General features: G+C 45.1%; 1 protein-coding gene across 6 annotated transcripts in view; it reads right to left on the bottom strand.

The window, feature by feature from the left end:
* Window positions 1-24784, bottom strand: part of STX2 (syntaxin 2) — a 76517-nt gene extending 51733 nt beyond the window's left edge. Inside the window, exons 1-3 of one of the 6 annotated variants that reach the window (XM_070386340.1) lie at window positions 24555-24782; window positions 13067-13141; window positions 7262-7361 (exon numbers count right to left, since the gene is read on the bottom strand). In XM_070386340.1, the coding sequence (XP_070242441.1) occupies window positions 7262-7361; window positions 13067-13141; window positions 24555-24584 (205 nt within the window). In that variant the 5' untranslated portion in view covers window positions 24585-24782. Of the gene's footprint in view, window positions 1-7261; window positions 7362-13066; window positions 13142-24554 lie in introns of all 6 variants that reach the window. The other 5 variants (XM_070386336.1, XM_070386339.1, XM_070386335.1 and 2 more) reach the window with 5 other exon arrangements.
* Between the last annotated feature and the right edge of the window lie 594 nt (window positions 24785-25378).

The raw sequence follows: 25378 nt of genomic DNA on the forward strand, positions 1-25378 counted from the left end.
CCAGAGAAATTCTAGGACTGAAAAATATTTTAACCAAAAATAACTCTCCATGAGTTAAGAGAGATTCCCTGATCTGAAAAGTAATCACTAAATAGAGGTCAGGAGACAAATCAGAAAGATTTCAAAATAAAACACAAGACAAAATGATGAGAACAGAGGGCAAGCGGCATAAAAGATACAGTGAAAAGGTCTAAAACTCATATAATTCAAATCTCAAAATAAGAAATGACAGAAAGGGGAGGAAAGATGACTTATGAAGAGAAAATAGCCAATATTTTTCCAAAACCGCCAGAAAATGTCAACCCACAGATCCAAGAAGCCTTATAAAAACAGTATAAATAAAAAGAAAACCATATCTGGAAACATGAACACAGCATTGATAAATCCAAAGGCTAAAAATAAAATCTCTTATAAGCTATAATTAGATAGCTGACAAAAAAAAAGACATTGAAAATTTATTTTCAAATTTTCAAAGTGGTGAAATAAAACAATTTACGAACTAGACTCCTATGCTCACTGAAAATATCCTTGAAGAACGAAATCAAGTAAGGACAATTTCAGACAATGGCATAACCCTAGTAAAAGAAAGAACAGTAGTTTTTAGAAAGAAAAAAAAATCTCTGATGAAAGTTTAAAGATACAGAATAATGAGGAGCACTGGTACAGGTAAATATGTGCGTAGCTCCAAATCCGTATTAATTGTATAAAATAAAAATATACATTATTTTTATCTAGTACAATACACATATATGATGATGATGATAGCAGTAAGAAGCGACAGAGTTAAAGGTTCCTCCTAAGGTCCTCCTATTACTTGAAAGTAGTAAAAACATAAATTTATATTAGATTTCAACAAGTCAAGGATGCATACCACAATCTATAGGACAACGAATAAAACAACAGCAAACAGAATATAGGAAAGAGCTAAGGAGGCAGGACAAGATTCTTAAAAACCAATCCAAAAGACAGCATGGAGAGAGAGAAAAAGTAACAGAAGAAGCAAGGAAAATATAAAGCAAACAAGATCATGAATGTTAGCCCCAATGTATCAGTAATCCCAGTAAACAAATAGACTACAAGAGTTAATGACAGACAAAAAAAATGATCAAAGGGGCCAAGAAGACAAAACCCAACTATATTTTATATATAAAAGATGAGAGAAACATCTAAAATATAAGGATACAGAAAGATAAAAAGAAAATAATGGGCAAATATCCATCATGCACACACTATCAGAGAAACTGGTAGAGCTCCGTTGGCTGATATCTGGCCATGGCCAGGAAGGCACAGCGCTTCACTAGAGCAGAGAGGGGCCTTTCACGCGGGAAAAGGCTCAATGTGCCACCAAGACAGGACAATTCCAAAGGCATTTGTGTCCAGGGCTTTAATTGCCTCGCTGTCTAGAAAGGACCCTGGAAAGAGCGGAAAACAGCTAAAGGATATCAACTCAACAATTCTTGACTGAAAATGTGGACTGTGGATTCGATAGCATTTCATCCACATTAAATATTCTACACTAGGTAATTATACTGTCTGTTTATAAGAAAATATTCTTAGGAGTTAAATGCTGGAGTAATTAGGGGTAGATGGTCACAAAGTGCGCAACTCACTCTAAAATGAGTCAGCAAAAATAACATATGTATACACATGTGCGATATGTATATTTATATGCACTCACATGTACACAAATACACACACACACACACACACACAGATAAAGCAAATGTGGTGAAATGGTAACAACTGGTGAAGCTAGGTGAAGGAAATGTGAGTTTTCACTGCACCAAAACTGCAACTTGCACACAGATTTGAAAAGTTTCAAACTAAAAATGGGCTTCCCTTGTGGCGCAGCTGATCAAGAATCCGTCTGCAATGCGGGAGACCTGGGTTCGATCCCTGGGTTGGGAGGATCCCCTGGAGAAGAGGAAGGCTACCCACTCCAGTATTCTTGCTTAGAGAATTCTATGGACTATATGGGTCTCAAGAGCCATACTAATGAAAAGAACATTCCATGGGATGAGTCCCTTGACACAGCACAATGTTTCCAGGACTGCTGGCCCGGGAGACAAGCTACCAGGTACTCAGGGACACACAGGTGGGTCAGGATGCCCAGGCCAAGTGGGGTGTAACCATGAAACCCTAATGGACGCTTGGTGAGCCTGTGGCCCCATTTCAGAACAGCAGCGGGGACAGGAGAGCCGGCTTACAGGTCAGGGTGCTTGAAACCACACTAACTGCCCATCCTCCCAATCCGCAACATCCTCAGCTCCCAGACACACCCGAGGAGAGCATCCGCCTCCCAAGGCCATTCAAAGCATAAACGAGCCGCCACCTGTCCAGTGCTCAGCAGTCCCTGCCGCTCAATACAGCAGCAGGTCTAAGGTCATAGACCACTGTGACAGCATAGCAACGCGAGATCCCTGCACTGACCCTCACACACTGCGAGGGAGGCACCTGTCAACAGTGAAGGGCTGCCATCTCACCCAAGGCGTGTGGTCCCAAAACACTGCTCCCACATAAACACCAAAAGTGAAAATGCTACTGCTAGGCAGCCATTAAGAAAAGGGTGCTGTAGGGACTTGCCTGGTGGTCCAGTGATTAACACTGCGCACTCCCAATGTAGGGGGCACGGGTTCAAATCCCGGCCAAGGAGCTGGAATCCTGCAGGTGGTATGGCCAAAAAAAAAAGGCAGGTGGGCCTGTAACTGTACATTCATCAGCAAAAAGAGCATGCTGTAAGACAACAAGCACTGTTGATCCAAATTCTACACTTTTTAGACATTATTTGTTTTTAATACATGTTTTTGCTAGAAAAATATATACCAAAACATTAATATACATATATATATATATATACACACACCAATGGACAAAATTATGAGTGTTTTTTTTTCTCTTCCTTTCTGCTTTCTTCCAAAATGAGCACAACAAGCACATACTGGCTTTGGTAACACAAAGCAGGTGAACTTAAAAGATGAAGAGGCTGGGGTGGGGGAGGGGAGCTGGCCAACAGGGTCAGAGGCTAAGGAGGGAGCACAAGGGCCAGGGCGGGGCCCGCAGCAGGATGCGGGGTGAGCGGGGAGAGACCACTCTTTCAAGAAAGAAACAGCCACTAGAGGGTCAGGCAGGGCTGTGGGGAAGGTGTGGTTGTAAGGGGGGAAAATGGACAGCCTTCTGGCTGACAAGAAGCAAGAAAAAACACCGAGAGGAGGGTTCAAGGTCACACGCCACAGTCTACCCTTAAAAGGGAGACACATGCCTCTTACTCTGAAACAGAAGCAAGGATGGGATGGAAACGAGGAGATGACGAAGAAACACAAGGACAGCAGCAGTTGGCATTTTATAGGAAGATCGGTGATCTGTCCAAGGCCAACAGTGAATTCATGGTGCAACTGCAGTTCGAACCCACAGCTCGCCTGAGCAGAGGCTGCTACACTGAGGCAGGTGAGCAGTGATGGCCACGTAGTTCTCAAGAGCCTGAAACGCGCACTGAGGGCACCACTCCAGCAGAAGAGGTGAGGAGGACAGGGAATGAGAGATGGGATGCAATGAGGACGCAACTGCTCAGAGAGAGGCCAACCCAGAAGACAGTGGGCTGGAAAAGAAGGAAAGATGAAGTGTCAGCAACAGGTGCGACTGTTTAGGAGGTCCACACCTAAAATGGGCTGAGGAGAGGGACTATGACTCCTGATTAAGGGAACCACAAGCCCCGTCACTGATGAAGAAAATCCCCACCCTTCTCTGATGGTCCTGTCAGTCATAATCCTATCACCAGTAGGAACCAAAAAGTTGAATCCTGTACATTTATTTCAGAGTTCTGCCAGGTGGATCCATATTTTGGAGAGCCTGAAACTTACACATTTTCAATGACCTTCTTTCAAAAAAAAAAAATACATAAGTGTAAGGTCAATAAAGACAAGTGCAAGTAAAGGTGCCCTCTGTTAGCTTTGTAGCAAACGTTCCTCTGGGATCTTGTTACTGAGGTTAATGAAACGGCCTGGCCACCCAGCCAACTCTGCATCGGAAGCAGAAGCTAATGGGCCAGGGCCGGGTAGCGCCACCTGGTGGCCACATGCTCTGGACTCCTGCATGTCCACCCAGGAGCCTGGGCAGCGAAGGCCCTGAGGAGCTAGAGCTCCGATTTGCACCCTCCCCTTCCCCCTGCACGGACAAAGGGCAGGGGACGGCAGCCCACTGCCCTCTGCAGCACCTGGGGCACTCCCTAGAGCCCAGCAGCATGGGGCAGGAGCCACTACATCTATCTTACAGAGACCAACTAAGGAAGCACTGAGACGCTACTTCCTACGCTCTGGTTCACATCTGTTGTGAAACTAAAAGCAACAGTTTTCTTCAGAGACCAAAGGGACGAGTGTGAAGCACTAGAGCTCTAAATTTACTCAAACAATTGTTGTGCCTACTATTACTGGGGAGCAAAGTTTTTTGGAGGTAAATTTCTCGAAAGAAAAAATATACGAGCACGTATTCAAATCTTCACCAAGAATTAAGCAATATGTTAATAACTGTTACATAAAAAGTCCTGTGGGCAAATGTGTTTGTGAAACACTTCACTAAGCAAAGTTAAGCAGGTTTCTTCATCACAGGACTTCTCAGGGCCTTTATTGCTCTAAGTACACTGAAATCATCCAAGTGGGGATATGCTGTGAAGATGACCCCAAATGTATCCGGCCATAGAACTCCCGTTTAATACAACAGCTGCTGAGAGTCAAGCTTCTGGGAAACATTTTTCTAAATCATGAGACAGGGCATCTGCAGACATACAAAGCATTATTTTACAAGACACACATAATCTTCAAAATGAGTAAAAGAGTTCTTTTTCAATTTAAAATCAAGTTATTTTTTAAAAGTGAGGCCACATCAAATAACCTTCTAACAAAGTTGCTTTCAACTTTCCTCTGAGACTGAGAATAACATGTTCCCATCACCACTTCCATTCAATGCTGTATAGAAGGTCAGTAAAAAAAGTCAACTGAAAATAAAAAGCCTAAGAACGGAGGGACAACTGTCATTATTCACAGATAACATGACTGGCTATAGAGACAATCCAAAGGGATCCACAGAGAAATTATTTAAAATAATTGACTGGGCCAGAGAGTGAGATAAAAGCTCAACATACAAAACCTACTGTGTTTCTATATATGGAAACAAGTAGAAAACAAAATTTATAGCACATACCATTCACATCAAGATCAAAAGCATCGACTGCCATGAAAGGTGTGTGAGACCTCTACACAGAGCCCTACATACATCACTGGGAGCAAGCAAGAAGATGTAAGCAGAGGGATGAACCATTTCCAAGGATTAAAAGACTCAATATGGTAAAGGTATCAGTTATTCCCCCAAAAGACATATGGATTCCAATTAGCAGTATTCTGGCCTATCCAGATCTATTTACCTTTTAAAGTTTTCAAAATTTATCACTGCAGCTCAAGGAAATACTTCCTTAAAACTGCCAACACTGTGATGTTCAGTTCATTTTAAATCACTTGTTCACATGCTGCCCTCCACAGACACTAAGAACAGTACACTCCACACAAAAGCCTTTGCTGAAGACGTAAAACTACCTGTTTTCATCTTTAAAACTGCTCCATCCTGCTCTATTGTTTTCCAGATCAACCTCTCGTTAACTTTCATCTAAACACAAAATTCTATCACTACTGTTTAGCTGTGAACATAGCACGGCTCTACTCATCTCACACGCTAGTAAAGTAATGCTCAAAATTCTCCAAGCAAGGCTTCAGCAACACGTGAACCTTTTAGAAAAGGCAGAGGAACCAGAGATCAAATTGCCAACATCTGCTGGATCATCGAAAAAGCAAGAGAGTTCCAGAAAAACATCTATTTCCGCTTTATTGACTATGCCAAAGCCTTTGACTGTGTGGATCTCTATAAACTGTGGAAAAGTCTGAAAGAGATGGGAATACCAGACCACCTGACCTGCCTCTTGAGAAACCTATATGCAGGTCAGGAAGCAACAGTTAGAACTGGACATGGAACAACAGACTGGTTCCAAATAGGAAAAGGAGTACATCAAGGCTGTATATTGTTACCCTGCTTATTTAACTTCTATGCAGAGTACATCATGAGAAACGCTGGGCTGGAAGAAGCACAAGCTGAAATCAAGACTGCCGGGAGAAATATCAATAACCTCAGATATGCAGATGACACCACCCTTATGGCAGAAAGTGAAGAGGAACTAGAAAGCCTCTTGATGAAGGTGAAAGAGGAGAGTGAAAAAGTTGGCTTAAAGATCAACATTCAGAAAATGAAGATCATGGCACCTGGTCCCATCACTTCATGAGAAATAGATGGGGAAACAGTGGAAACAATGTCAGACTTTATTTTTCTGGGCTCCAAAATCACTGCAGATGGTGACTGCAGCCATGAAATTAAAAGACGCTTACTTGGAAGGAAAGTTATGACCAACCTAGATAGCATATTCAAAAGCAGAGACATTACTTTGTCAACAAAGGTCTGTCTAGTCAAGGCTATGGTTTTTCCAGCGGTCATGTATGGATGTGAGAGTTGGACTGTGAAGAAAGCTGAGTGCCAAAGAATTGATGCTTTTGAACTGTGGTGTTGGAGAAGCCTCTTGAGAGTCCCTTGGACTGCAAGGAGATCCAACCAGTCCATTCTAAAGATCAGTCCTGGGTGTTCATTAGAAGGACTGATGCTGAAGCTGAAACTCCAATACTATGGCCACCTCATGTGAAGAGCTGACTCATTGGAAAAGACCCTGATGTTGGGAGGGATTGGGGGCAGGAGGAGAAGGGGACAACAGAGGATGAGATGGCTGGATGGCATCAATGACTCGATGGACATGAGTTTGGGTAAACTCAGGGAGTTGGTGATGGACAGGGAGGCCTGGCGTGCTGTGATTCATGCGGTCGCAAAGAGTCAGACATGACTGAGCGACTGAACTGAACTGAAGACCCCATCAATCACTGATGTGGTCCCAGAGTCCTGCGAAGTCATGTCCGTGTATTCTCATGGCTGTCATGCATCAGTTGTCCTCACCCAGGCTGAAGAGCAGATCCCATGGAAGCTGGAAAAAAAAAACCACACCGAGGCCTTGGCTTGCCCAGACCAGACATGAGAATGCAGAGGGTGGACTGCCAGCCTCCAGCACTTTTTACAGGCTTCCAGCTTAAGCTCACAGTTCCCGGGCTGAGGCTGTGTTATGGACAGCAAGACAGGCAGATCAGACAGACAGACATACTTCTTTTTAAAACCAACGACTTACTTCCTTCTGGGTTTGGTGCAGAAAGAATGATGCTGTGGTTTTTCTTCACTTCTTCGACATACTGAGCTATTTTCGCTATACTGTTTCTGATCTCCTCGACCTAGGAGAGAGAGAAAAAGTCATCACCACTGTGGCAAATTCAGGTTTGCTTTTCATTACCTGAAGAGGGAAGGATAAAAGAGGGAAGTAAGTGAATAAGTACCACATAAAGAAATAATAACCTTTCCCCACTCAACTTAAAAAAAATAAAGAGAAATGATTTATGTATGTATATGGCTGAGTCACTTTGCTGTCCACCTAAAACAAGCACAACATTGTTAATCATCTACACTCCTATATATATATATAGAATAAAATATTTTAAAAAGTAAAATATATAAAATTAAAAAGTTTCAAAATAAAGGGAAATAAGGCAGCATCAATCCCCAGGAAAACCTAGTTGGCTATAAGAAGTTTTATAATCACGACCCAGTATTAGCACAGACAGTGGCAGCTGTTACAGAAGCACCTGCTCTGAGCACCAGTTCTCTGTGCAGTCAAGAAGGGAACTCACTCGGTAGGCCAGGCCAGCGATAACATTCTCATGTGGGGAGGCATGGACAGCTGGTAAGACCCAGCCTTCTTAGTCATTATTTTTTGCCTCTGATTATCTGAAGTATTCAACACTTGCTTCAAAATGTAATGTACTCATTAGAAAGATTTGTCCAGATGGATTCTTAACAAGGGTGGCAGCATGAATACTGTTCCCCCAAAATGTCCAGGCCCTAACCCCTGTGACCTCTGATGGTTACCTTACATGGCAAAAGAAAGTGCAGATGTGACCTAAACAAAGGATCCTGAGATGGGGAGACGGACAATCCTGGATCCTCCAGGTGGACCCCCAACATCATCTCAAGTGTACTTGTAAGGGAGAACAGAGGACGATGTGGCTACAGAAGAAGGCCACGCGACCCAGTGAAGCAAGATGCTGTGCTGCTGGCCTGGAAGAAGGTGGGGTGGCCGAGGGGAGAGGACGGGGACACAGCTCGGGAGCAGGAGAGGCAGGGTCTCCAGGGAGCCTCCCAGGAGCGCATGCGATCCTGCTGACACCACGGTTCATCCCAGTGGAACCAGGGTGGACTTCTTGCCTTCAGAAATAAAGAGGATAAATCTGAGCTGTTTCAAGCCACGGAAATGTGTGTAGCCCCAGGAAACTAAGCACAATTTCTATACTTAAAACCTCAGGGAGACTTCCCTGGCAGTCCAGTGGTTAAGACTCCCCCTTCCAATGAAGAAGTGTTTCGATCCCTGGTCAGGGAGCTGCCTCACGGCCAAAAAACCAAAACATAAAACAGAAATGATATTGTAACAAATTCAATAAAGACTTAAAAATGGTCATATAAAATATATATACATATATATATATATATCTTTAAAAAAAAAATTAGGAAAATCCTGCTGCTGCTGCTGCTGCTGCTAAGTCGCTTCAGTCGTGTCCGACTCTGTGCGACCCCATAGACGGCAGCCCACCAGGCTCCCCCGTCCCTGGGATTCTCCAGGCAAGAACACTGGAGTGGGTTGCCATGTCCTTCTCCAATGCACGGAAGTGAAAACTGAAAGTGAAATCGCTCAGTTGTGCCCAACTCTTAGCGACCCCATGGACTGCAACCCACCAGGCTCCTCTGTCCATGGAATTTTCCAGGCAAGAGTACTGGAGTGGGCTGCCATTGCCTTCCAAGGAAAATCCTAAAGCCCTGCAAAAGGAGGCTTGTTAGGTTACATTATGGAACTATAACAAAAGGCATAAAAAGATACTCAGGATATATTACATATATTACCCAGTTAAAATCACAGGGGGAAAAAATACCTATGAGTTGCAGAATACTGTATATACGTGTTAACAATGATGAAAAAAGCCAAAACAAACAGATTAATGGGCAGATGTTAACATTTACAGGAAGAAACACTGGGATGTCTCAAAAAGAAACTTAAAAAAGGACCCCTCTCGAGGTGAGAGGTGAGAAGACAAGCAGATGAAGATGGGGGTAGGGTGAGGCCTCTCCTAGGAGTGCGTCCTCTCTCATCATCCTGATTTCTGAGCAATGGGGATGTACCTCTCTGTGGAGAGGTGAGATGTCTGCTTTGGCTCAGGTAGGCTGCAGCTCCTTCCGATCTAAGTACCACAGCGGAGATACACCTTTGCTGCTGCTGCTGCTGCTAAGTCGCTTCAGTCGTGTCCGACTCTGTGAGACCCCAGAGACGGCAGCCCACCAGGCTTCCCATCCCTGGGATTCTCCAGGCAAGAATACTGGAGTGGGTTGCCATTTCCTTCTCCAATGCATGAAAAAGAAAAGTGAAAGGGAATTCGCTCAGTTGTGTCTGACTCTAGCGACCCCATGGACTGCAGCCTACCAGGCTCCTCCGTCCATGGGATTTTCTAGGCAAAAGCACTGGAGTGGGGTGCCATTGCCTTCTCTGATACATCTTTAACATGTATGAATTCTCTTACTACAGTCATCACAAACCCACGACATGCTGTGGTGGACGTCCACATCTTAATCCTCTGCACGTGACCTTACAGGGCAAAAGGCGCTTGGCAGGTGTGGTTAGTTAAGGGTTGAGACGGGCGATTATCCTGGATTATCTGAATATCCAAAGTAACCAAAAGAGTCCTTAAAAAACAGAAGCAATGGGATCAAATTTAGAAACAAGCAGAGATGTGCTTTAGATGGAGGAACGGGCCACGAGCCAAGAATGAAGGAGATTCCAGAAGCTGGAACAGCAAGAACTCAGATATTCCCTTGAGCCTATAGGAGGACATGACCCTGCAAGCACCCTGACGTGTGCTCCAGCTCGTTCCAGACTTCTGACCTCTGGAACTGTGAGACGATAAATGCATGCTCTGTTAAAACTACTGTATTCGTGGCCATTTGTTACTGCAGTAGCAGGACACTAAAAATACATGTTAACATAAATAATGTATTTTTATGGAAAAAAGTAGTATTTTCCCCCAAAATCAGTGACAGTAAGAGCAGTGATTTACATTTCTCTGCAAATCTAGCTTCTAGCTTAACGGAAGGCACCTTGATTCTGATGCCTGTTTCTGTGTTCAGTCTGTTGTGATGTCGCCTCTGAAAACTGCCCCCACCCCCATGGTCATTCATGACAGAGGGAGAGGAAACAGGTGAACATCTTCGTATTGTAATGAAAATTGTTTCAGCTACACAAACTCCTTCGAAGGGTCTCAGGGATCCCAGGGACACTGGGTCCAAGCCTCACAGCACATTTTGAAAAGTAGCATATTAGAGGACAGTCTGACACAGAATTCTGCTTTCATAGAGCAGTGAAGGGCTATTTCATTAGTCCTGAGTGTTATTTCCATCTATACATGATTTCTACAGAACTTCACATACTTTTAATTTTATTAATCAGGTAAAAACCACACACAAAATTACAACAGAACCTTTTTAAATTTTTGTTACTTTATCACACAAGCTTAAGCACAAATGATTTTGTGGGTTTAGTGCACAGATTTACATTTCAGTCAGCCATCTTTAAAGCACCATTTCTGAAGTAAAGTCAGTGAGACACATCTGTCACAAAGTAGAAAAGATACTCCTTTGCCTCTTGGAAAGTTCTACACACACCAACATTATCTGTGCAGCAGAAGCACCAGTGTGGCCCAAAAAGAAAAGGAAACTGCTGAGCCACCAACTCGGTACCAGGAGGGAAGTGCCATTCTCACGGTGGCGCCAGGCCCGTTTACGCCTATGAATTACACCACATGGGCTCTCTCGGACAGCCACAAGCTACTTTCACAAAAAGGGGATCTCCTGGCCGCCTATTACAACATTATTTTAGTTTCAACCAACACTGGTCATGTGCAAAATTCCTATCTTTTGCAATATTCTATGTGATGCTTAAGACCTAAATGTCATTTTCTAAAGAAAGAGCTTGTATTAACAAACATCATTTGCTTCTCTATTTGTTTCAGAAGTCATTTCAGGATGTCCCTGGCGGTCCAGTGGTTACGACCTCAGGCTTCCACTGCAGCGCACACAGGTTCAGTCCCTAGCTGGGGACTAAGATCCCACACGCAGCACGGCACAGCCAAAAAAAAAGTCATTTCACAGAAGTCAACTGCAAAATAAGTCAACTATTTAACAAATGAAACTGGAACTTAAGTTAGAATCAATGGATCTCAAACCTCCCTCACACCACTCACCCGTTTTTGTATGCGTCTCTAACACCTGCAGCCAAAATGGATTAGTGCTGTTACTACAGCTCAATGACACAGCGATTATAATTCTTCTATGAAATACATCATTTACTGCTAAAATATTCTTAAAATAAAAAATATGAAAAAAAAAATATGGGTTTTTCTGGAGAACTGATATGGAAGGACTAAGCATCTAGGTAAAAGGGGTAAAATCAGAGAAATAATGATTTTACAAAGTGGGCAGGTAAACTAATCAGGATGAAAAGCATCTTGTTTGCAAAGTGAAATCCAGAAATCCAGTAACTTAACTCCAGTAAAGTAAGCCCTATAGATAATGATTTAATTTCATGTTTTTTTCAATTAGAAAAGACTAGGAACTAACATAAATATATTTGAAACCCAATGAACTACGTATTCAATAAATTCTGGCTAGAAAGTTGGTAACTTGTAATACATTTTTAATTAACATATTACATATTTTCAAATGCATGTATTGATCCATGTATCTTCCAGTTTACACTGCCAACAGATTTAAGAATCAACTCAAACTCAGACTAGATTCAGCATAATCAAAACAAGTCCTTGCAAATGAAGTTTTCATTGTTAAAAAGTTATACTGACCATGTTTCTTTTCTTAATGCTTAACAAAGTCAAAATATCTGTTCTCAGACTCAATTTCAAATATTTGAAATTATGCAAAATTTGATCAACTATGACTTAGGGTTAAGAATTTAAACATGCTGTCATGTTTAAATTCTAGGAAAAAACCCTGGGGAGTTTCGAGGGAGCAGGAAAGGCCTTAGGGGGAAGTCTGGGAGACAGGTTCGAGGGAAGACCCAAGGGCACAGGTCCAGAGGCTTCGCCCCTGTACAGACAGTCCAGAGAAAGGCCAGGCTAACCAAGGCAGAGCAGAGTTGCCACAATCATATCTTTGCTCAAGGATAAGATCTCTCAGGAGTGAGCAAAGTCCCATATGACCTAGAGACTCATGCTTTGATATTTGGGAAACTTCTCAGGAGAAGAATTTAAAATTTAATCACAGATTTTAGAAAATGCACCATATGAGCGAGCCCTTTGATACACGGGACTCACTGGCACTCGACAGAAGAGCGGGAGAAGCCTCGCCGTGTGTACTGTGCACGCCTGACTGCCAGCTGAGGGACATCACCGCCACCAGGCCCTCCACTGCAAGGACCCAGGCTCCCTTCGTCTGGAGGACCCCACTGGCCATGGGTGCGGCAGGACCTCCCTGAGGGACCCTGTGCTTGGAGGAGGTCCCTTCTCCCAGCACGAGCCCGTGGGCAGCAGGCCCACCTTGCTGGCCACCCCCAGCCCGTGGGCTTCAGTCTCCTCAGAGGCCCTCGGCCCCCCATCACCGTTCTCACCCACCCTCCCCCCGCCCCAAGTCAGTCACCAGGAAGAAGGGATCAACAGCAACAAATGTGCTAAAAGCACTAAAAAGTCTACAGCACTTTTTGTCATTCAAACGTCAATTTTTTAAAATATTTAGTTTGGGTATTATTTCAAATACGACAAATGCACAGTTACATTAATTTAATTATGTTTAAAGAAAAATGACAGACTGGCTTTCACAAAACGACTCTTACCTGATGGAAGAAATCATCCATAAAATGGTCCTTTTCAACAACAACAGTTGTGTCCCCATCATCATTTTTCCTACACTGAAATGGAAAAATATGAAATGTAAAATTCTGGTTTTAAAAGTTTTCACAGAGGCACCAACAGTGAACTGAAAGACAAGAGCAGCTGGGTACCTACACGATCTCAGCTCACTAAAAGCACCAAAGTGTAAGAAGCCTGCCACCCACCAAGGCCATGACATCCACCAGGCCACACACAGTCAGGGCAGGCGCACACAGCCAATCAGCCAGGAGAAGGAGCCACGTCAGGGGGAATCAACAGCTAGATCTCCGAGAACTGAGCGGCAGAGGATCGATCATTCATTCTCACTGAGTACGTCCATGTGACACAGGGCAGGTTTATCTTCCACAAGTGAATCTGCTTACACTGCACACTGTCTATAAAGATTAAAAATACTGACACCACTAGTCAATTTTTCTAGTTGTTGTTTAGTCGCTCAGTCGTGTCTGACCCTTTGCAGCCCCATGGACTGCAGCACGCCAGGCTTCTCTGTCCCTACCATCTCCCAGAATTTGCCCAAGTTCAGGTCCACAGAATCGGTGACGTCTTCCAGCCATCTCATCCTCTGTAACTTTCTTTTCCAGACTTTTGGGCCCAACTTTTCTAGATTAGGTAATAATTTTCAAAGAACTTTCACATATGTTAGCTGGTGTTTATCATTTTTCCCTAAGTAAGTAATTCCCAGTTATGGCCACACTCATATAATCAATAAACATTTTACTAAAGACAGACTCTAAAGAAGACCTGAGTGAACTGTGGAACTGGAAGAGACTCTTGAGAGTCCCTTGGACAGCAAGGAGATCAAACCAGTCAATTCTAAAGGAAATCAACCCAGAATATTCTTTGGAAGGACTGATGCTGAAGCTGAAGTTCCAATACTTTGGCCACCCGATATGAAGAGCCAGCTCATTGGAAAAGACCCTGATGCTAGGAAAGATTGAGGGCAGAAGGAGAAGGGGACAACAGAGGATAAGATGGTTGGATGGCATCACCAACTCAAAGGAGTTTGAGCAAACTCTGGGAGACGGTGAAGGACAGAGAAACCTGGCGTGCTGTAGTCCAGGGGATTACAGAGTTGGACACAACTTCACAAATGAACAACAAAGGAACACTGAGGAAGAAAGCAACCCACCACTGGGAAAGGCCAGGATGACACTGTACTTTACAAATCAGGTGCCTGAGTTTAAAATAACATTGAAGAGATGTTCTAGGCCAGGGGTTCTCACACTTGAGGGACATCAGGACCGCCTGGGATGGCTGGATCTCCGGCTGGGTGGGGCCAGAGTGGGGCATTCCATGACTTGAGACTACCCTAGGACATCCAGAACCTCATCACACTGTAACCCTAACCCACCCCTCAAGGGAGGCAAAAGAATGAAACAGTGAAAAGTCTTTGCAGTAAGTCCCCTACACACGAACCTTCAAGTTGCAAGCTTTCAAAGACATGAACGTGCACTCCCATGTCCAATCACGTAAGTTCGCATGTCTGGTGTACACTGTCACATGTGTACATCCTCTACAAGCAGTTGTGCTTTTGTACACTTTACTGTATAGTAATGCAGTTTTATTTCAAGCCCAGGATGTCTGGAAGCAAATGCAAAAGCAGTGACGATGTAGTTGGTAACTGGTATGATGAGAAAAAAAGAACTACTACCCAGACATCACTGGACTGTTTTTCTGAGAGGGAAGATAGAATTGAAGCCAGCAAGGAACCAGTGTCATCAGCATCAGGCGTGAGTGAAATTGCAGCTTGCCCTCCGTCTCCTATTGTTGACGATCCTTCAGCTCTGCCATCTCCCACCTCCACTCCCCACTCCAGTCAGTAACTCTTCTTGCCAGCCCTGTTCGCCAGCTGTCGTACTATACTACTATACTTCTCAAGGTACTCTAAGATTCTAAATGTTTAATTTTCTATGTTTGTTTTTTATGTATTATTTGTGTGCAGGGCTTCCCTTGTGGCTCAGTTGATAAAGAATCTGCTTGCAATGAGGGAGACCTGGGTTCGATCCCTGGGTTGGGAAGATCCCCTGGAGAAGGGAATGGCTAGCCACTCCAGTATTCTGGCCTGCAGAATTCCATGGACTGCATAGTCCATGGGGTGGCTTTCACTTCACTTCATTTCACTTCACTTCACACTACAGTACTATATAGCTGACTGTGTTAGTTGGGTACCTAAGCTAACTTTGTTGGACTTACAAACAAACCAGACTTGTGAACATGCCCTCAGAACGGAACTCGTTTGTATGTAGGGAACTTACTATAGTGGGAAGAAAGCCACCTCTGTCTACAGCTACAGGGGAGAGGAGACAATGTCAGACCCCAGGACCTGGCATCCGAGTCACACAATATTTATCAAGGACACGTGCCACAGGATCTACCAGTGGGAGCTATGGATTCGAGAGGAGAAAGGAAAGATGCCTGGCAGCATACAGAGGAGGGAACTGTTTGGAACCATCTCCCTGCGGGCGCGCTGGGCAGCCAGTTCAGCTCTAACTGCGAAAGCTGAGGCAGCCACAGATTTCAGGAATTCTGGACCCTCAGGAAAATCAGAGTCATTGAGCACTAAAAGTTTTAAGTGTAGCTTTACTGATCTGCAACCAGGAATGATGTGGAAACAAAATTCCACTAAATTTAGTTACGAAAGATCTGCCAAATGTAATAAATGTGGTAAGAAAACACGATGCAGCCTCCCTCTGCAGCTTCCAGGGCCCACGCTGAGGCAAATCGATCTGGCCTAAACTTCAACAGGAATCTCTCACCACCCCATGGAAGGCTTCCGCACCTCCCTTGCCCTGGGGCCACTTCTGGGTGCAGATAAGACAATCTACGAGGGCTAAGGAAGAAATGTGCTTCTCCAAGATAGAGAGGCATGAGCTCCCTCAGACAAGGGGTTTTTATGAGAGCCATAAAGAGTATTTTATCACCAGGTGACACACACACTGGACAGCCGTGGGGCGGTCTCGAGGGAAAAGCAAACCCACCTCCACAGGGTTCTGGGAGAAGCTCACTGAGCTGCAGGCGGGGGTCAGCGGGCGCCTCTCAGGGCTGTAGGCTGAGCTCTCTGCACACCATTGCTTCTGTTTACACCGACTCCCCAGGGCATCCGCCTGGAATGGTTTCCCCAGCAGGGCCCTTACCTTGAGCCACCACCCTGCTCTCACGTGACTCCGGTCACAGAGGAAGATGCCCGCAATTAGGCAGCGCTGCTACTGAGAATGTTTCATTTGTGCTCTGCTAACAGGGCAGGTATTATGGGTTGAACTGTCCCCCTAAAAATAAATGTTGCAAACCCCCAGGACCCGTACTTGGAGAAAGGGTCTAGGAAGACGTAATTAGTTAAGATGAGGTCATGCTGGAGCAGGATGGGCCCTTAACCCCACATGACTCTGTCCTTATAAGAGACAGAGACACAGGGGAGGCGGCCACGTGGCGAGCAAGGCAGAGAGGGTAGTGAAGGGTCTGTGAGCCAAAGAGCCAAGGACTGCCGCCACTCCTGGAGACATGAGCAGCAGGGCAGGACTCCCCCCAGGTTTGGGGGAGCGTGGCCCTGCGACATCCTGACTTCAGGCTTTGGCCTCCGGGGCCAGACGTGACAGCATGTCTGTGACCCCATCTGTGGTCTTCTGTCACGAGAGCCCAAGGACACACAAAGGACCGAAGCGTGCCGACCCCGATCCTTTCTTTAACCAACCGTGCTAACTAACCAAGACACCGCTCTGGACCCAAGCAGACAGTCTCAACTAGAGAGAAGAATACTGTCTTGGGAGTCGCACATCTGGCTTCTAACCTGCTTACCAGCTGGGCACTACCAACTTCTCCTAGTCTGTCTCCTGGTCTCTAAAGTGAAGATGACATCCGTTTTCTTCTCCAAAGGTGGGGCTGCAGGAAAACTGCCCACTTGGGGCTTCATAAGGCACGTGATTTTCACAGGGTGTCCACACACCAATAAAGGCTTTTAAAATCATTTCAGGTCCATGTTCTTAATTTCCAGCAAAAGAGCACTTAAAGGCAGATCAGCAATCAGCTAACTGCAATAAAAGTGATGTTCAGGCAAACCCGCCAACGGCGTAGAGCTCTTCTCCAGGCTCCCGCATTATTTGAAGTGAAAGAGGGCTGCTAATGGGCACGACTGAGCGACTGAACTGAACTGCACTGAACAGGCATCGCGGGCCAGGGCACTGGGGCAGCAGGAGGACTTGATGTTGTGTTGGTCCTCCAGCACCACCTGAAGCCTTGGGAAGATCCCCTGGAGAAGGGAATGGCTACCCACTCCAGTAGCCATTGGAGGGGGGCAAGCACCCCCGTTTCACACACAGAACACCCCAAGACAGCTGAGCACCATGCTCACAGCCTCAAGCCTCTCTGGGAACCAGGAGGGTTCAACTTCACAAACCCACAACTGTGCTGACTCACCAATGGCAGGAGCACCAGGAAACTTAAAATGCCTTCCACACCTGCTCCCCCAACTCTGCGAGAAGCAGTTAAGGCAGGAGGGGTGAGGGGCTTTCCTGGACATTCAGAGCTGAGACCACCTTATCCATCTGACTCCAGAGGCCCTCGCTCTTGACCACACACCACGGACCTCCTCCTGGAGGAGGGGATTTCACATGGGTCCTCCAGGCACAGCCTGGCTCCCAGGCTCCCTTCTGAGCTCCCGGGGCAGCTTTCTTGGCCTTCACAATCATGTTGTCTTTGAATGACCCTGCATGTCACTGTACCCCCATGGCTGACTTCTTTTCACAGATGCGGGAAGGGGACATTCCAGGGGCCAGGGACACTGGAGTGAACTAAATTAAGTCCTCATGAATTCACTAAATAAGAATGGGGGAAGGGTAGAGAATGAACTTGAACGTGGCTGAGCAGGGCTGGGATTCCCTTGTGGCCCAGAGGATGAGTGATGACAACCCACCTGCCCCCACTGTGGCTTTCCTGGGGCAGAGGGCACCCATCTCACCCCTCTGACAGCTACCCGAGGTTCTCAGAGGCCTCAGTGTCTGTCTGTCTTTTTGTTGTGGAAAATGACAAAACATGTACAGAAGTAGAAGGAATAATATAGGGAGCCCTCGATGAATCCAGTGGTCAGTTCACAGACTGTCTCACTGCACCTGCACGCTCCCTGCCCCCAGCCCGGCAGCACAACTCCATCTCGTGGCAAAGCCCACACACAGGCTGCCTGCCACGCGTGACACAGCCGAGAACCTAAGCTCCCTACTCCACCTGCTCCGGGACAGAAACTTAGTTATTTCTGGCTCAGGGGAGACGCTGTCCAACATGACACTCTCCCTAAGGGAAGTCAGTCCTTTTACCATTACATTATACATGGACCACTCTCCTTGCAGGAGGCAGTGAATAAACAACCAACCACCAAAAAACTCAACTCTTCCTGGATGCTGAGACCCACATGTCACCACGCGTGATCTCTATTCACAGTCATTCACTCGCTGGTAAATCGTTCATTTCTCTATCTGCAGACCAAGAGGGAGCCAATGACTGGAATCTGTTTCCTCTACTGTCTTTTTTCCTTCCTTTTTTTTTTTTTTTTTTTTGGCTACTGGTTTTACTATTATGTTTCAGTGCCTTAGAGAAAAATCAGCAAAACAATGATACTGTGTGCAATTTTAACACAATTTTTGCAGATTAGAGATTATTAAAATTATTTCTATTCATTAGGGCATGGTATTCTTATGTCATAAACAGATAAAAACATATAAAATCAGTTGTGAAGATATTTTTTCTTTTTTATGTTGGAATAAAGCCTATTTCCTACTTATATTTCTTAGGTCCATCTAGAATTCTCAAAACTATTAGACATGAGAAAATAGACCCAGTAATACTATCTTAGCTTTTCCATTCACTAAAAAAACAAAGAATAACTACCTAACAATGCTATTTAAGCTACACAATCGCCCCCTACGTCCACGAAGCCCATGTTCCATCTTTCCAGCTGAGATGGTGTAACCTCTGTACAACAGCTGTTGTTTATAACAGTGCACTTATCGTAAATAACAAAATGATTGGTGGCATTCACTAAGAGCAGTGGGAATAGCCTCCAACTTGATTTCCAAAGTGTCAAAGGGCAAGATAAGCACCCAAATATCAACATTCCATTTCTGTTAAATTTTAAAAGAATTCTCCTTAAAAGGAGCATTATATTAAAATACAATTCTCTCTGTGAAAAGTATTGTGAGGAAGAGACAGTAAGGAGCTTCCCTGTTTAGAAACTATTTAACAAAGATGAATTATCTGTCACTGGAATGCTCTCTGTTGAGATCATTGAGAAGCTGAATTATTGCAAACTAAAAGAATCCAAAGTTGGATACGATACTGAATTTTTCTCCATGTTATTCTCCATATACATGTACACTAGGGCCTTCCATGCAAATGCTAATTGTGGGGAAACAATTATCTTGAAATATGCCCAATGCTGGCAATAGTTTTATTGCTAGAATATGGTGATTTTTCAAAATTGCATTACTTCAGTTAAAAAAAAAAAGAATACTTGTAATTAAAAATAGGTAAAAGCTGACCGCTGGCCAGTTGGTAATCATGTTGCCAGATATAAGTATCATTTCTTTCCCATATTTTTATATAATCAGTTATAGTTTTATGCCCTAGGTAGAATATTACTGTTTCATGCTTTACATTTTCACTTCATGTTTATCTCCATTATTATTATATAAATACTACAGGTCCTTACACTTTACATAAATAACACTGTACTGCATAAATGCTTCTGGTTTTTTCCTCTCAAAGGTATGTTTAGATTTTTCCTCATCTCTCATTTTCACTCACCACTATCAAACTCATCATCCTTCTGTTCTTAAGAGCAGAGCCTTGGCTGGCCGTGCCCCCTGCCCAGCTTATACCCAGCTGGCTCCTCCTTCTCATCACATCTCAGCTCAGAGACCTCCCTGACCAAGACCCCTGATCACCCAGCCCAAAGCAGCCAACCCATACCCACTCACTGTTTTATATGCTCCCCAGCAGTTACTGCTCACTGACTTAACTGTTCCTTGTCCTCTCCCGCCAGGACACATTTCAGGGGAGCAAGGACTTCAAGGGTCTTGCTGCAACTTACGCCTGAAACAGTGCCTGGCACGTAGCAGCCACTCAGTTGAGACCAGCTAAAGGAATGAACGAAGGGCACAGAGATGAGATGGAGGTGGGGGTGGAGAGGAGAGAAAGCACATACAGAAGGACAGGGAAACCAGGAAACAAAGACGCAGACACACACAGCACGAAGTGGCACAGTGGGCAGGACTGGAGACAGAGGCAGTCTTGGTTGCTCGCTAGCCCCTGGTTCCATCCCCTCATGAGGTCTGACAGCACATCGCGCTGTTGAGTCTGAAGCCCCATTCTACCATTGCATCAGTCTCCCTTTTCTGTTTTAGCGAAGGGGTTTCTGTCCCTTGCAACCCAAAGAGCCTGAAGACAACAGAGTCCATTGTCATCTGCATTTTCCTAACTAACCATGGGCGTGCTCAGAAGCAAACGCACTCAAACCATACCCAGCAGGTGCTCCATGCAGAGTCCTGAGCCCTCAGAGCAAACCTGACAGCACCCATCTGCCCTGGAAGGGCGCAGAGTCTGCGGGAGGGCGCAGAAAACAGGACCACGTGTGTGTTCGGATGGGCAGAGATGGGAGATCGCTGGGGACACAAGAGGGAAGACTTCCTGGTAGCAGTGCTTGCACTGAGGCCAAAAGAAAACGTGGGGCCAGAAAAGGGGAGGGGGCAAGAGACATACAAAGTGAGTGGCTCACGAGGACCCAGAGAGGAGGGCACGTGGGAACAGCGGACTGGGCCAGGGGACCTGCCAGAGTGAGGTACTGGTTCTCTCTTGGGTTCTCCATTCCTCATATTCAGAATGAACAGACTTGAAATTAAAAACAAGTAATTAACCTGTGGAAATGTAGAGACTTTGCTTTTTTATTTTGTATACAAACAGTATTTATTGTGGTTCCCAGAGAAATATCAAGGGCTTCCCAGGAGGCGCAGTGGTCAAGAATCTGCCTGCCAATGCGGATCGACACAGGTTCGATCCCTGGGGTTGGGAAGATTCCCTGGAGGAGGAAATGCAATCCATCTTGCCTATACACAGAGAAACTATAGATCTGGGTTGCAAAGATCCCAATTGTCTGTAGAATGACACAGGAATCAGTAAATCATGAAATCCTCAACATATTCAAATATTATAGACAATTCATATATTAAAGTACACATGTATTATGAAATTCTCAGTATTTTAAATTTCAGTGACATACTTAGAAAAAAATGTTTTTACTTTCTAAGTTGGAACCTGAATCTTTACCACGTAACAATCTGCACTCTGTGTCCCCATCTGAGCTGCCAAAATAGAACCTTAAAAATATGCGGGCAGCTTCTCTTGCCCTTTAAAAAATTTTACGTGCAATTCATCACCATGAACCCAAGTATTAAAAATAGTAATTTTCTCAATAAACAAAGTCCTACTGTGTAGACAGGGAACTATATTCAATACCCTGTGAAAACCCTAATAGAAAAGATTATGAAAAAATATATATATATAACTGAATCACTTTGTCCAGCAGAAACAGAACATTGTAAATCAACTACATTTCAATATAATTTTCCTTAAAAAATATAATCTTCTCCTATGTCTACTAATGAATACCATCTAAGTATGTGTGTTTATGTCTATTACTCTGCAAATTCCCACAGCTGAAATTTGCCATTTTTCTGTTTTTAACTATCATAAATACAGTCTTTTGCACTGACAAACTTTTTTTAAAAGGTAATCAAAATATATTTGGGGTCATTATCTCGAAGGACAGCAATCCCACTTGGACTTACTTCCTAAGCCTACTTCCTTCTGCTTCTGCACACTTCCTTACCCGGCTGTGCACATCCACAGCACACACCCAGTTCATTTCTGTGCCCTCTGCACTTAGCACGTAACCTCACAGAGATCCAGTGCTCAGAATCTACTGAATGAATGGTCCTTTTATTTTTTTAAAAACCAGAAACATCCTTCTGGATTTAGAGTTTAGGAAATCTTGGGCAAGTCACTCAAACTTTCTACACCCAAATGAACTAACTGGCTGCTCAAAAAGAGAATTCTTGCTTAGAAGCAGTTAAATCTGTATTTGACACACTGTATTGGACAAACTAACTTTTAAGTCCTTTCCGAGTAGTTATCGGTGGGAATCTTTTTCTCAGGAGGAATCACTAACAGCTAATAAAGGAAACTTCTAGAAGGCATCAAGAACATTTTGTTAATGTGGACAACACAGGCGTTTTAACTAGTAAAATTAAATATTCACGTTTGCCTAGGAAAAAACACCAGCCACTTAGAAACATGGTTGTGAAAGGTCATTTTACTACTCCAAGAGCTACCTGGAAAAGACACATTTCCTGAAAAAAAAAAAAATTAGCTTTGATAGCTGATAATTTTCAGATGAGTTTTCAAATATTAAAAGTTAAACTTTAAGTATGTCAGATTCAATTTTGAGTTAATATGCCAGGGAGAAGGTTGCTTTTTATAACTGCTTGAAAACATTTTAAAAACTAGTACATATTAATAGCACTTGTAATTACAAAGCATTTTTCTCTCTCCCACCCTCTCCCAGAGTGTCACACGCAGGAGATAATTCTATGATTCAGCGCTTCTTCCATAAGAGTACACAAAAAAAATCTTATTATCCTCATTATATATACAGGAAAACTGAGGTTTTGAGAGGTTCAGAAATTTTCTGCCCAAGATTCAACAACTCCAGACATAGAAACAGCTGCTCAATCTTCATCTATAGCAACATGGTACTGGATCAGAAAAGATCACTTCTTCCTCTAGAATTCTAGATTAAAACATGTTCTTACCCACACTGTTGCCATAAGAGCTGAAATACACATACACTTAAGAGTGATAAAGAACTGCCTTCTCTGTTTTTTGCTTTTTTTGCTAAACAAGCCAAGAAAAGCTTCTCACATATTCCACTAACACATTTTCTACTGTTCTCCAACATTCATAAATTTGTATTCTTTCATAATACATTCTTCATTTCTTCACTTAACAAATACCTGAGCTTCTAACAAGGAACGATACTCCATTGAGTGCGATAACAGAACAGCAATTTGCCGTTTAACATGTTGCTAACCTGTAAACACAAACATCAAAATATCTAACCATTAATAAAAAGGGAAGCAAAGAAAAATCACTATGAAGAAACTTTCTGGGTAAGAGTGTAAAAGCATAATTTTCATAATCTGAAGAATGAATCATTCATTGCTTCTCTAAACTAAGATTCCTCATCTGGCCAAAAGAATCTGAGGGACTATTCTCTCTACTTCCTAAGCCTGGGACAGGGCTGGATCCATTCTAGAAGCTGAGGAAGAGAGTTAATTCATTACATTCAATGGGTGCTTTAGTGCAGTGGGCCTTGCTCTGTTCTGAGGCTGTTCAGAGTACTGGGAAACGAAATACAAACATTCAACACTATTTTAGTACTTGTATTTTTCCAGAAAAAAGTCAGAATTAATTCTGTTCACCTAAAATGTTTCAACTCTTCTACATTCTATAAACCACTACCGTTTCAATGTCATCATCTCATTCACAGTATTGTCTGTGGAATGCATCAAACACGACTCCATTTCCTAAGGGAACAAAACACTGTTCTCTTACTAAAGTTTTTGGTAATTTGCTGAGCACCTATGTACTCCACCAGTGGGGTTTACTGGGAGTAAACAAACGCAAAGCAAACTATTTACAGGGGAAACAAAAGGCGCCCCTCTGTACCTGCCTCACCGCTCCCTTCCAGCATCCAGTCCGGCAAGGTGCCCACTGGCATGTGGCATCAGATGCATCCGTTCCCACCTATCCACTGAGCTCCTACTGCGCGCGGGGTCCCACCCAAAACCCCAGATATAAGACAGGGAGCAAGGGGACAAGTCCCTGCTCTCAGGGAGCTGACGCATACTAGGATGGAACAGTCCATAATTCAACAAATAATTTCTGGTCATAAGTGCTCTGCAAGGATTTAAACCGGGCGAAGGAATGGACCGCCTCTAGGGAAGGAAGTCACCTGAAGAAGCAGCAGAGCCCAGCTCAGAAAAGGAGGTTCGAGGCCCCGCCGGGCCCCGAGACGCCGGCTCAAAAGCTATTCCCTGCCCCAACGCCCAGTGCAGAAGCGAGGGCAGAAGAGTGCCTTCGGGGCGTTAGGGAGATGGTGGGACGGTGGTGCTGCGGGCTGGGGAAGCCGTGCGCCCCCTCCAACCCCGCACAGAGGCCGCCCCGCCCGGCCTGAGCCCCGGGACCTGGACTCCCCTTCCCCGCTCACCCTGTGACCCCGCACCCTGAGCCCCCAGCCCAGCCCTGCACCTCCCCGCCCCCGCCCATCCTCGTGCCTCCAGGGCTCCCGGCCCGAACCGCTACACTCCAGCTCGCCCGCCCGCGGCTCACCGCCGTCAGGTCCGGCAGCCGGTCCCGCATCCCCACGGGCCGGGCGCCGCGCCCCGCCGCTCAGGCCTGCCCGGCGCCGCCTCCGGCTGGCCGCGGGCTCTCGGTGTCCCCGCCGCCGCCTCAGCCCGCCGGTCGCCCTCCCCTCGGCCGGCGCTGCCACGGCAACCGCGCCCTCACGCTCTGCGCATGCCCGGCCCGCGCCGCGCCCAGACCCACGCAGACAGCGGGAGCCTTCCTGAGGGAATGCCGAGAACCAAGGGGCGGGGTCCGCCGGGGAGGGGCGGGGTCTGGCTTGGGTAGGCGGGGACTATCGGGGAGGGAAGTGGCCCGCCCAAAAGGCGCGGCAGAGGAACAGGCGCGGTCTGGTGGGGGAAGGAGCGGAGCCTGACTGAAAGGGGAGAGGCGGGGCCTGCTGAGGGGAGGCGGGGCTGGCCGCGAAGGGGCGGGGCTGGCCGCGAAGGGGCGGGGCTCGGCTGAGTGAGTTGTGTTCGGGAGGTCGTTTATCCTGGTTGGTTAGATATGACTTTTGCTCTTCTTGATTTGCTTTTGGTTTTGTGCTTTCATATTCATTTGATTTACTTTAAAAACTCGTGGAAAATTTGGTGACGAATTTAGCAAGTGTATGGAGATGGGTTAGGTGCAGCTTTGGTGGCTCAGAGGTTAAAGCATCTGCCTGGAATGCGGGAGACCCGGGTTCGATCCCAGGGTCGGGAAGATCCCCTGGAGAAGGAAATGGCAACCCACTCCAGTACTCTTGCCTGGAGAATCCCATGGAGGGAGGAGCCTGGTAGGCTACAGTCCATGGGGTCGCAAAGAGTCGGACA

The sequence above is a fragment of the Bos mutus genome, chromosome 17 (assembly GCF_027580195.1).
Source record: "Bos mutus isolate GX-2022 chromosome 17, NWIPB_WYAK_1.1, whole genome shotgun sequence".
Lineage (NCBI taxonomy): Eukaryota > Metazoa > Chordata > Mammalia > Artiodactyla > Bovidae > Bos > Bos mutus.